This window comes from Euprymna scolopes, chromosome 15 (assembly GCF_053919585.1).
Source record: "Euprymna scolopes isolate OS-2025 chromosome 15, ASM5391958v1, whole genome shotgun sequence".
Taxonomy (NCBI): domain Eukaryota; kingdom Metazoa; phylum Mollusca; class Cephalopoda; order Sepiida; family Sepiolidae; genus Euprymna; species Euprymna scolopes.
Window position 1 is genome coordinate 3070719 of NC_136496.1, and position 14420 is coordinate 3085138.

Sequence of the window (14420 nt, forward strand, 5' to 3'; positions counted from 1 at the left end):
ACGTACATTATAAAGATTTTTTCAGATTTTTATGTTAAAAAAGATTTGTTGCGACCCATTTATAGACTTGCACCACATATATATATAAATTATACACGCATATATTTAAACAATAATAAAAATAATATTAATAAGTATTTTAACAGGGCTAATAGTAAGACTTACACAATTAATACCATCATACATATACATACACATAAATGTACATATATATGCACACATAAATATACACATACCTATACATACACACACACGCACACACACATATATATAAAATTAAAAAATAAAAATATATATATAAAATCTATTTTCTAAGTGAAATATATATGTATATATATATATATATATATGATGATTGCAACGTGTTGTCAGACGAGTGCCACTCCCTCAGACATTTAAAATCCATGAGCCCAAATGCCTGAGGGTGTATCTATACAAAGATGATGTTACAGAGTCTTAGCTTTGTACGACAGCTAAGTCTCTCTCTCGGTTCAAAATGTTAAGATCCAGCAACAAGCAAGAGCAAGATAGCCAGCAACAAATTAAACTGTAGACCAGCTTAATGCGGGTACTGGTCTCCCGCTTTGTTTTTTAAATCAGAGATTTGCTTCTCCTAGAAAGGTTGCCTTCACCACGGCTTACGGGAGCCCTCTCCACCCCAATACACATATACACACACACACAAATATACACTGTGCTAGTTGGCCGTTGACCCAGAAAAAGAGTTCATTCGCCCTTTGGAAGGTCTTGTTTTTAATCCTTCAGGGAGACTAGCCACCCTCCTCACCAAACAAGTCTGGTGGGGGAACCAGTTTAGTCGTCGGTGACCCGACCATGAGGCAGGTAGTACTGGGTTACATGGTACCAGTAGCATATGACATGACCTGACAAATAATATACATATATATGATTACTTCAGTTAATCACATAAATTAATATACGAAGATATAATTTTATGGATAAATTTTTCAGTATTTACTTCAACAGTACTCATTACATAGGTAGAGCTAGGTAGTAAGTTATGAAAATATATATGGCAATTAAGCTATAAAGAATATTCCAAGAATGAAATGTGGAATATTCTGTGTAGCTTAATTGCCATATATATTTTCATAACTTACTACTATGTGTGTGTGTGTGTGTGTGTGTGTGTGTATTTTGTGTGTGTATATATATAAAACAGTAATATACAAACACGTTTCAAGGTACTACCTCTCATCAGTGTAACTTGACTGTTTCTAGGATTTGAACCTCAGATCATGTGCATTATGGTCGAATGCGTTAACCGTTATGCCACAAAGTCCTAGATGACTTTACGTGTTATTTTTATTATTTTTAAATTTATGTATATTTTTTTGTTGATTTTTTTTTTAACCGATAATATGGTTAATAGCATCTCCAAACTTGTGTTACATGATAAGGGCTGTCCCCTTTTCATGTAAGTATAAAAATAGAGAGATTTAGTTAAAATGAAAATGAAATAGAATAGACGAAATTCGAACCTCATAAATTAGGTTTAGAAATAGATTACGAGAGAGAATTAGAAAATGGAATGTAAAAACAAACCATTGTTTAGCTTAGAGATAAAATAGTTTGAAGAAAAGAATGTGCATTGTCAATTCTGTTATGAAATTCAATTGAAGAATGCAACTATAGAATAATTTAATAAACATGTTTTTAACATATTGGAAATATAGGTTACTGGGAATATAGGTTAAAATTCCTTTTGTAAACAAAGGAAAAAGTTTTGGACACGTATTTCCAGAACACGTGAAAGAAGACACATGTTTTAACATGTGTATGACGTCATGGAAAATGGGAAGTTCTCGATATAGTTAGAAACTTTAGAGAAACTGGGGGGGGAGACTGAGAGAGAGTCTGAGGACGACAGACGACAGTCCAGACATGGGATTCGAACGTCTAGAAGCGAGACGGTCACCTTTGAAAATTAGAATGTGAAGCTTTGAATTCTTGACTCAGAAAACCACGAAGAAGAAATAAACCCATCATGTGTTTTTATAAATGCCGTCTTTGTGTTGTAATTCTACCAAAAGATAAAGTGAAAATTGTTATTATATGTCTTGTATATCATGTGGTTTAAAATGTCTTTACATACACAATGTCTCAACACTCAAAGAGCTTCTACACTTCTAAGTATGAACATTTTATATATATGAATCTCGTCATAACACGAACATCTCTCTCTCTTAGAACATCTCTCTCTCTAAGACACAACAACATCCCTCTTAATAAAAGACTCACTAAGACTCTAAGACTCTCACTATTAATAAGACTCACCAAAAACATTCTTTTAATAAGACTCCTAAATATATAACAAAACTTGGAGAACATGGAAAATCTTTTGTCCTTAGAAAATCGCCCATATTTTTTTAGGCGTAAACAAATGATATATATATATATATATATATATATATATATATATATATATATATATATATATATATATGGTGATGTCCTTTCCATACAGAAAACTCAGTTGTAAGTGACACATTCTTTCGACAGTTGAAATTTCAATCATCAATGCAAGTGATACTAATACAATTGTGAATTAAGAATTCTACTCAATCATGGCTGATGGAACAAGAACATGCTACCTCTGTGGTTAACATAAACGGTTCTGTTCAGAAATCCATGCAGATTCCATAGTTTGACAAGATACAGCTGAAGAAGATCAGAGGTTACATTGACCAAAACTTTGAAGAGATAACACTCAAAATTTGAACAGTAGTTCAAATAATCCAAACATATACTTTTTTTTTTTACTTGAGAGTCACTACTTAACAAGGCCCAAAAGCCACTCAAGAATAAAGGTTAATGAATATAAGTTGGTAGTGTAGTAATCGTTAATGATATAAATTGGGTAGAATTTGATTATTTATGGAGACTGCTCAACAAGAACTTGTTAACATTGGATATGAAGGCTACCATGTTGTATTAAACCGGGAAGCAGGGCAGTGGAACACTGTTTCACAGGCAGGCAGTTCTGAGAAAAAAGCTTTGTTTATGACATCTGCGTTTAGATTTAGACACAAATATGGTGGTTGTAGCTTGTCAAGTGTTTTTTTGTGGAAGTTTGGCAACAGGGGGGACTATAGATTGAAGCTCAGTCGAGCATTTGCCATGAAAATAATGATAGAGCAGAGACATATCTCGCAATGTCTCTTGTGTGGGAAAGAAGTTGCAGGGAAAAGAAAAGAACATCATTTAGGGTTCCAAGCCAATTTTGAACTTTGTCAAGGCTGGATTGTGCTGCGTCACAGAAAGATGTTACCTTGAGATTTTTTGAAGCAGAATAGCTTAAAATTTTTTTTGGTTTCACCGCAAATAAATAAATAATTGTATAAATTGCTCATCTAAAAAAGGATTTCAATAATAAAAATAACAGTTTTTATTCTACATAAGTAGCCGAAAGAGTGCCATATGAAAGTGTTAAACGAACCTGGCAAGAACTGGAATTACTAAAACCTGGATCAGGATCTTCCTCATCTTCGTTGTAGCTTGGCATTGTCATCAAGGATGTTTCATTTTCCTCTTTTATCTTTTCTCGGCAATATTTTGTAGAAAAGATTTCTTCCTGAAAACAAGAAAACACATTCTTGTTTGTGATTTAAGTCTTTAAAAAACAACGTTTGGTCATATTTTTGAAAACATTTCATTAATTTGAAAACATATCAAATTAACCTTACAAAATTTTTTCAAAGATCTAAACAAACTTCTATTTAAAAATTTGCACATGTTCATATTGACTTCAGACTTACAACAATCATCAATAACACCGGACGTATCCTTTTTTCCCTTTCTACAACTGACTGACCTCTCAGTGTTAATACCACCAGAAAAATTAAAAGAAAAATAAGTCATTTTTAAAAACGGTGTATTACACTGAAAGTCTCAGAAAAAAAACCAATATTTTAATCTAATATATAAAGGCAATATTATATGTCTGTCAGTCTGTCTTCAAATTTTCAAACTCTATCTCCTTCGAAACTAAAAGTCTCCGAGCGGTGCTAGGGGCCTCAAATGATTGGAATTTTTATGAACCATCTTTAGCCGATTGAAATAGTTTTTAAAGGATCAAAAATGGGTCAAATCATTTTGTACATTCATCATAGTTTAATTTCATTTTTAATTTTTAATCAGTCTCTATGCGTGAAACGTTGGTACAGCGGTAACGTCACCAGCTTTGAATGCTGCAGTTTTGGTTTCGATTCTAGCTGATGGTACCCAAATACTTTTTTTTGTTACTTTTTGAAATCACAACTCTATAATAATATATACAAAATCTGCACAAATTAAAATATCATATTTAAGCATATTTTACGACTGCCCCCCCCCACTCACTAGTCATTTAAAAAGATATTTCATAAAATTTTTGGTTTCCTAATATTTTCTAATTAACACTTCTTATTTGGTTGAGACCATTGTCCTCACTTTTCTATCAAACATTTTTTTACTTGGGAGTCACTACTTATCAAGGCCTGAAGACCACTCGAGGATAAAGGTTCATGAATGTAAGGTGATAGTTTAGTAATTGTTAATGGTGTAAATTGGGTATAATTTGATTATTTATGGGGATGGCTCAACAAGAACTTGTTTACATTGGATTTGAAGGCTACTATGTTATATTCACCTGGGAAGCAGGCCAGCAAAACAGTGTTCCAAAGGCGGGCAGTTCTGGGAAAGAAGCTTTGTTCATGAAATCTGCATTTAGATTTAGGAACAGATAGAGAGTTAAGGTAAATTGTATATATATATATATATATATATATATGTATATATATATATGTATATGTATATATATATGTATATGTATATATATATATGTATATGTATATATATATATGTATATGTATATATATATGTATATGTATATATATATATGTATATGTGTATATATATATGTATATGTGTATATATATATATATATATATATATATATATACTGTGTAAGCAAAATTAAGACATTCAAAAAAGGTATTGATGGCAACAAAAAGTGTATTTCATTTTACGTTATAATTGTTTCCATGTCCGGTCGACAATTTCAAACATTATATCATTTGAAAATTTCCAAAAACCAGCATTTCTTCAGACTTTATGAATAAAAATACTTTTCAAATGATATAATGTTTGAAATTGTCGACCGGACGTGGAAACAATTGTAACGTAAAATGAAATACACTTTTTGTTGCCATCAACACCTTTTTTGAATGTCTTCATTTTGGTTATATGAATGCTCAATTATGAAATATGATTTTGTTGCTTACTTTTTAAGTCATCTCTTTTTGGCTTAAAACTTATTGGTATATGAAAATTTACTGGATTATACGAACATATTACATACAAGTCTATATATATATATATATATCCTTTTTTATAAGCTTTTCTGTTTTCTATGGTGTCGAATGGTTCAGGGTCGCCTGGCAAAGTCTCATTGACTGAAACAGATGGCTATTTGTAGCGACCAAATGTAACTGTTTACCCTCAAATAAATAATACATATATATATATATCGAAATATCATTACAATATATATATATATATATATATATATATATATATATATATATATATATATATATATATATATATATATATATATATATATATATATTGTGATTAATTTGCCAATACCACCCTTCTTCAGGAAGATTTATTCATCAGTTTTATGCCTTTGTCCACATTCAATGCTGATCAATATTTGTGTATTGATTAATGATGAATAAACAATTTGGTGTTTCTACAGAATGAAGTACAGATGAAAATCATATTCCAAGTTAAAATTCTCTGGTATAGTAACGTATCAGACAAAAATTAAATTTCTACACCAAAAATTAAAAAAATTATTGATTAAAATCTACATAATATTCTGCTTGTTCCTTTCTTAGTTAGTCTGTATGTTATGCTTTGGAAAAGGACAAATACAATTTTTGAAGTCCAAACTACTTTTTAAAAAAAGCCAAATTCAAGAAATTTACCTTAAAAAGGGCCAATTTGGCAACCCCGGACAAGAATATGAGTGACCTCCCTTTGGTGTAGCCTCATTTTCAAATATCATTATAATAATATATGGTCATTGTTAAAATGATCAATAGTATTACAGCTTAATAAAAACAGTCATTTTACAAGAAAGCATTCTATAAATTTCACAGAAATGTGTTTGACTCGCAACTGGTGCCAGTTGTAATTGTCGCAAATCCAAGACTGTCTGCAAATTGTTCCTGACTGTTGCCAAACTCACCGCAACTCCTAAAACTAACTCTAAAATATATTAACCGATCTTTTGTTTCCGTTATTGCCACACTTTGATTAATAATCCTATTTTAGCTTTCTTTTGTGTTCCTTCCTATACCTTTGTTCTGCTGATAAATTCATTTCCTCTTTTGTCATATTTCTTCCTTTTTTACTCCCCTACTTCCTAATACTTTTGGAGGTCGGGACGTCGATAGTATCACAGCTTAATAAAACAATTAGTCATTTTACAAAAAGCATTCTATAAATTTCACAGAAATGTAAGGAAAGCAGATTTTCGTATCAAGAACTTATGAGATTCCATGTCTTTTGTTAACAAAGTGTCTTAAAAAGATTTTTGGACACTTTGAAAAAAAAAAAAATCAGTCATTTCGCATAAGCTGTAGAATTGGAATCCATAGTCCATGTCTTGGATTCATACAGAAGAATAAATCGGATACATGCAGTATACAACTTGGATCTTACTTTTTGCCCATTTACACTATAAAAAAAGAACAACAGATTCACATTTATACAACAGATGGATGGATGGACACATCAAGAGAAAAAAAGTGTATTTTTGGAACTTATAAAGAATGGAGTACAGATGAAAATTGCATTCCATGTAAATTTTTTTTGAAATACTTACATATCACACAAAAATAAGTACCTTCACCAAAAAAATTATGAAAAATTATCAAATAAAATTTTAATTAAAATAAAAATCAGTTTTTCTATTTTACGAATCCATCATTCATTGATGATACTCCCATCAATTTCGACGCATCAACTCTGCCACAACAACTAAGTCGGCCAGAAACCTACACAGATGATTTGCTTGTTGCAGTAAAAGTTTTGTGCAGAACCAACCACACCTTTTTGGTACAACTTTTAATCTCTGTTAGTGCAATGGCTACCACAAGATAGAGCAAACAGTAGACCTAAGGTTTTACATCAGAGTGTTCCATCTCCTTGATGCATATCTTAATGAAGACTGGAGGTGCATCTCTTTCAGTGAATTAAATGCACATCCAGATACCAACCTGAAAATTTCTACATCCCAGTGTGGTATATACAGCACCTAGCATTCTCTAATGGTCACCCATCTGGTACTGGCCAGCCGCATCATTGCTTAACTGCAGTGACTTGGCAAAAACCGGTGCATCAACATGATTATGCCATATATTCATTACTACGGGTGCCTGGCGTTGCCTGGGTGTTTAGAGGTGTGTGTTGAACAAAAAAAAAAAGTGGTAGTAGTAGGCAGGTAGTAGTAGTAGTAGTAGTAGTAGTAGTAGTAGTATACTATGAAGGAGGAAAATAACGTGAAAAAGAAATGTGACATTTTTGCCGTTGCATCCATCGCCAAACCGGAAGTGGCAAAGGTTTAAATTAAGGTTAGTCAATCAAAAAGACAGGGTGACTTTTGAAAATATCGGCAAAAAAGTAACCCCTTCTTGTAGAAAAATACCCAATTAAGGGTGAAGGAATTAATGCTTTTAGCCAATTTTTCAATATTTGTCATCCGAATGGGTTGAGCTTCAAAACAATACCAATCTCATGAAAATCCGCCGCCTCTGTCGAAAGTTTTAGGCAGACATACAAAAATACATACATTTAAACAGACAGGTGCGATTTATATTTATAGATTACTTGGTTAAATGACAGACTGACTTATCTCCCCTTAATTTACAGGATTTTATCAATGATGGATTGGCAAAATACAATAAAACGGATTTTTATTTTGAATAAAAATTCTACTCAATCATTATTCTTCATTTTTGATGGGGACATTTATTTTTGCCTGACATATAAGCATATAAAATTTTTTTAACTTAGAATTGAATCTGAACACCATACTGTATGAGCGCCGACAAGTTTGACGTTAATTTTTAAACTCATGAACAGACATGCATAACATGGATGAATAATATACGCTTATACGAGGTGGGAGAACATAGTGACCAAAAATAACAAAAAAAACAAATGTTGCAAAGAATATGTGAAAGAAAAGCAACAAAAAAAATTGCAACCGTCGTATAAAACATTGTCTTTGTTTTTGTTTTTTGATTTTGTGGAAAACATTATGATGAACACTGTTGACAGAAGTTGAAATAAGTTAGAAAAAATAAATGAATGAAAACAGCTGTAAATATATTGACAGAAGAAAATGTAGAGAATTCATTGAAATTAACAATGAAAATATTAATTAATTTTAAAAAATTGAAAAAGTCATTGAAATTGATTGAAAATAAATTTATAAATTCATTAAAAAAAGGACATAAAATAAATTTATTAAAAAAACATGAAAATTCATTAAACTGTGATGAAAGTAAATTCATTAATTTACGAGGGTCATTCCAAAAGTATTTTTTTTTTGTTTAACTCAAAAAGTTAAAGAGCTACCAAAGCGAGAGTGGTACCATTAAAACGAGCAGCATTTTGTGCTCCAGAATTTATTTTTCTACACTATCCACCACCATTCTCAAAGCACTTTTGCCAGGAATTCAATGCTTCCTAGTTTTTAATTCTGCCAAAATGGATCACAGGGTATTGCAAATTGCATTGTTATGATGACTGAACTTATGCATTTATCAACCGAAAGTTTTATCTCTCTGTTGCAGATATCAATGGTGTGAGATTCTAAAAAAGCAACCCTTGTCAAGTATGTGCATCGAAAGTGCATTCGGAATGGTGTTGACTACATAAAAAAAAAAATCTGGAGCACAAAAGGTCACTCGTTTTAATGGTACAACTTCCGTCTTCATAGCTCTTCAACTTTTTTAGATAAAATATAGAGGCTTTACTTTTGGAACGATCTTTACATGACAAAGCACGCTCCGGACGCTCATACACAACCATCATTCATTGCTGGCAAAAGTGATGTAGAAAAATAAAGTCTGGAGCACAAAAAGTTGTTCGTTTTAATGGCATCACTCCCGTCTTTGTAGTTCTTCAATTTTTGGAGTTAAAAAACAAATAGGATGTTTTACTTTAAGAACGACTCTCGTAAGAACCTGTGCACAGCTATCACAACAGGTAATACACCAATTTGCTTAAAGTGTGATTGTGTAACTTTTTTATCTTAAGATTTATTGAATAAAAATCCGTAATGATTGAAAAAATCTTTAATGTTATAATGAATTAGTAGATTTATAATCTTCTTACGCGCCTACTATTTGGTGTGATAATTACTCATCTGAATAGCAGTTGTTTCTGTGATGTACTGCATGCACCAAGAAGAACGTCATGCCTCAGCAGCATTCTGTTTTCTAAGGCTAGTGTAAGTGATTTGGAAAATAATGTAAGATCCAAACACGGATTGAAATAATTAATGGTTGTAAAGGTGAAAAGACCACGAGAAAATAAGAATAAATAATTAGAATCTGTATCTTTTTTTCTCTGATTGCCACATTTGTGCAAAGATATTGTTAGATGCTTTTTTTTTCTTTCATTATGTCATTGCATTTACAATAAAACATAGAAACTTTGGCTGCTGCATCACCAATACAGCTACTTTTATAACTAGATGCCACTTTCAATGAATCAACTACCTATGAACCAAAGAAAGGAATAGTAGTTTCTGTCGACAAAGAAGACAACCATTAATCTATGGGAACAAACAATCCTCCATGCTATGGTGACTTACCGAGAGTATCAACTTTAGTTTGTAAGAAACGTGTTCTGGGCATTGTGCACGTGCCATAGATGAACTTGTTTCATCATTTGTACTGTGGAGGCATCCATCATCTCACAATGGATCATGAAAGTTAACTTTTCCAGATAGGATACAACAAGATACATTTATCTCCAAGGAAGATCTTTTGAGTGCTATGACAGATAGGGAATACTGAAAGGGTGTAGTGAGTTCAATCGCGGCTGAGGCTGCAAGATTATGATGATGGTGCTACAACAAGATATAACGATCATGAGACCAGAGATAATAAATACATCATAAAAATAAAAGATAATGTGATAGAAAAAGTGTTGAAATTCATTTCATTTTTTACCTCAGTTTTTGTTTTTGTTGATTGACCTGTAAAGAAAGAAAATTATGAAGAATAAAATTTGACAAGTTTACAAAAAAAATCAAATTGTGTGTGGGTGGGTGAGGAGGGTGGGGCAAGAATCTTTTACAATCATCCCTTTACCTTCATTTCTACATTACAAAAACTTTATGAAACAATATTAGGTCCTTGCTAGAATTCTTCCTATATTAAAAATCAAAAATAAAGAAAAACCTGTACAATACATGTACCTGTGGTGGAATAAAAATATCATATTCCAAAAATACCGTAAATTGGTCAAGTATTTTTAAATAAGAAAATCATTTTTACATGATTAATGGGAATTAGTAGACATTACAAGATAAATCTCATAATTTTTTAATACTTCTTGAGTTATCTCCTTTTTATTTTTGTAGATTGTTTTCACAAAGGTGGACAAGACAGCCGCTGTTCAGTTACTAATAAAATTTGATTTTGTTATTTAAAAATAATATTATTTTATGAATTTACATGGTTCTTTTAATTTAGTATTTTTTGTTTCATCACAGGTATGTACATCATACAGATTTTTGTTTATTTTTGTTTTTAATAACAGAGAAATTCTGGACAAGAACCCAATACTAAATACTTCAAATAGTTCTCGAATGAAAAAAAACATAAAAAAAATGATCAAATGTGTCTTGAACATTCTGTAACAAGTTAATAATGATGGAATCATCAGTATGAAAACCTGTGAACCACTCAACCAGATCTGCCAGATCATCCATGGATGTTGAAATGAAGGATAATTGTTTTAGTAAGATTTTTCTTTTTGTGAGGGCATACCTTGAAAATTTCTGCACTTTTATTTAAAGAAATCTGTCCCAGGTATTCTACTGCAGTTATACAATAGACAAACCTTGTCTTAGTATAAGTTGAGGTTCTGATTTGAGAATCTATCTTTAAAAGCATTAAATTTTAAAAAAAATTTTTTTATTACATTTTCACCCCAAACAAGTCAATTTGTCACTTATGTGTAGGGGGCTACTATCAGGGGCAACAACTACTGGGGTACTATGTAGGGATTTGGGCAGCAAGATGTCGGTTCACGTTACACTTGAACTTCTGCACATCAGTACTGTTGAGGAAGCAGGGACCTGGAATGGAATTCCAAAGTCTAGCGGTTCTGGGGAAGAAACTACTGGAGTAGAAAGATCTTTTACATCTAGGGATCTCTACAGTGTGGGGGTGGGATTTAGCAGCCTGTCGGGTTTGTTGAGAGTGCTCACGTCGTGGGGGCATAAGTGATTACAGTTCGTCAGAGCATTTACCATTAAAATACTTGTAGAACACGCAGAGGATTTCGTCGATGGAACAGAGGCTGAAGCTTAGATGCCAGTTCAGGGCCTATCAGATTTGCGACTCTCTTTTGAACCTTGTCAAGGAGTGAGAGACTAGTAGCAGATACACCAGCCAAAATGTGACAGCAGTACTCTATACATGGGCGAATGGTGGCCTTATGGAGGTACAGGATACTTTCGGGTGTTAGTAGTTGTCTAGCACGGTAGAGAGAGCCCACCTTTTTTGCAGCGGCCCTGGCAATGCCTTCAATGTAATTGTTCCAACTCATGTTTCCTGTGAACATTAAGCCAAGGAGTTTGAAAGATGTACTCTCAAATAAAGAGTTGTTGGTCATTGCTATAGGTGGTAGAGAAGGTTTCTTGTAATTATTGAATGAAACTAGTTTAGTCTTGGCGGCATTGAATGTGACCAACCACTTTTGACCCCATTCCACTACAGATTGGAGGTCCTCCTCTAGTGTTTTTGCCATTTCTTTGGAAATGTGTTCATTTGTCTTCCTGCCGTGCCTGTTATAGAGTGTAGTGTCATCAGCATATATACCCATCTCAGAGGCAATTTTGTCAGGGAGGTCATTTATGAATATCAGGAACAATAGCGGTCCAAGGATAGACCCCTGGGGCACTCCCGCATTTATATCATATTGTTTAGATGTACGACCGTCGAGGACAACCTGGATTTTTCTCTTATCTAAGAAGGATTTAATTATGTTAAGTATTCTACCAGTGATACCATATGATCTAATTTTCCTGAGGAGACCCTCATGCAATACCCTGTCAAAAGCCTTAGATATATCTAGAGCTACTGCTCTGCCCTCCCCCGCTTTGTCCAGTGAATGGTATATACGTTCAGAGATTACAGTGTGGAACGGGCTTGTCTAAATCCATATTGTTGGTCAGTCAGAAGTTTAGCATCTGTAAGGTGATGGACTAGAGCATGGTTGATTAAGGTCTCAAATATTTTGGCAAAAAGTGGGAGGAGGCTAATGAGGCGATAATTTGATGGGTCAGTCCTTTCGCCAGAATTCTTGAATACTGGTACAACAGAAGCAGTTTTCCAACAGCCCGGAAAGCAAGCTTCATTAAGGCATTAGATAAAATATAGAGGTTGTCTTCAAGTCCAACGTGAACAAGTTCTTGATGAACCGTCCCTTTAAGTAATCCAATTTTACCAAATTTTCATTACTAACAATCACTACGATATTATCCCATTGACTACTGTACACCCATTATTGACCCTTATCCTAGAGTTGCCTCGAGTGACCCCCCCCCTGTAAAAAAAAACAAAAAAACTTATCACATTATTATTTGTGTTTTAGAAGACAGTAGACATCTTATGTCCGTTAAGTCCAAAGTAGCTGAGTAGCAGCTTGGTTCCCACCAGTTTTGGTAAATAGCAAACAGAATCCTGAGCAGAAGTGTATGCTCTATCCCAACTATCATCAATGGACCTGAGGTAATCTCGTCAGCATCAGATAAAGCCAAACTCTTTGCCAAGAACTTTACAGCTAATTCTACCCTTTGCGACCAAGGTCACCAACCTCCAATATTTCCTCCTGTATCAGAAAACACGCTATGTGATATAAAAATATATCTAGGTGATGTTGCTAAGCTAATCAAAAACCTTGATTTCAGTAAAGCAACTGGCCCGGACGGTATTCCAATTATAGTACTCAAAAAACTTCAACCAGAACTAGCGCCCATACTTGTTTAAACGTTCATCTTAAGGAGAATTGCTTCCCATCACCCTAGAAAATCTCATCAATTTGCCCTGTATTTAAGAATTCAAGTGATCGCTAATCTCCCTTTCAATACAGACCAATAAGTCTCTTGTGCGTTATGAGTAAGTTACTAGAATTTGTGTTAAATAGAGAAGTAATCAACCATCTCAGCAAAAATAACCTTCTTAGTGACATGCAATATGGTTTCCGTTCTGCTAGATCAACAGCAGATGTGCTTACAGTTATATCTCATAGGATTAGTGAATCTCGTGACAGAGGCTACCTTTCTAGGGCAATTGCTCTTGACATATCAAAGGCCTTTGATAGAGTATGGCATAAAGGTTTGCTTTACAAGATCTCCAGCTACGGTATAGCTGGAAATGTCTTCTCAATTATTAAATTATTTCTCTCTGATAGGTTCATAAGAGTAATGGTTGATGGGCAGAAATCAGAAGCTCACAGTATTAATACTGGAGTCCCTCATGGGTCCATACTGGGCCCAACTCTCTTCCTGATCTACATCAATGATCTTCCAAATCACATCCTTACATCATTCATAGACATTTATGCTGATGACACTATTATCTATGGTAGCACATCTAAGACCATAAACAACCAAGTTCTCTCTGATTCTCTCTCCTCTGATCTTGAGCAAGTGGTACAATGGGGAAAGAGGTGGCTTGTTACTTTTAATGCATCTAAAACCAAGCTTTTATCTTTACATCATGAACGCCTGATCCCCATCTGGCATCAATTGAAATGAATGGCTCTCATCTAGGGGAGGCCTCATGTTTTGATAATCTTCTGGGCTTGACCCTTACTCCTGATCTTAAATGGAACACATACATTAAATCCATTGCCAAGGCCGCTGGAAAAATGGTGGAATCCTTCTATCGATCCAGTAGATATCTCACTGCTGATGCAATTCTCTATCTATATAAGAGCCAGGTACGTCCAAGGATGGAGTACTGTTGCCACATCTGGGCAGGAACTGCTAGAAAGGACTTATCCTGCCTTGATAGAGTTCAAAATAGACTTCGTAGCCTCATAGAGGATGTCCTTTTCTCTTCGCTGCAACCTCTTTCTCACAGAAGAGATGTTGCGAG

General features: G+C 33.6%; 1 protein-coding gene across 1 annotated transcript in view; it reads right to left on the bottom strand.

Moving 5' to 3' along the window:
• The window catches only part of LOC145293693 (uncharacterized), a 150679-nt gene that overhangs the window by 21816 nt on the left and 114443 nt on the right, over positions 1-14420 (bottom strand). The window contains exons 8-9 of the mRNA XM_080140103.1: positions 10260-10285; positions 3461-3595 (exon numbers count right to left, since the gene is read on the bottom strand). Coding sequence (XP_079996229.1) covers positions 3461-3595; positions 10260-10285 — 161 coding nt within the window. The remainder of the gene's footprint in view (positions 1-3460; positions 3596-10259; positions 10286-14420) is intronic.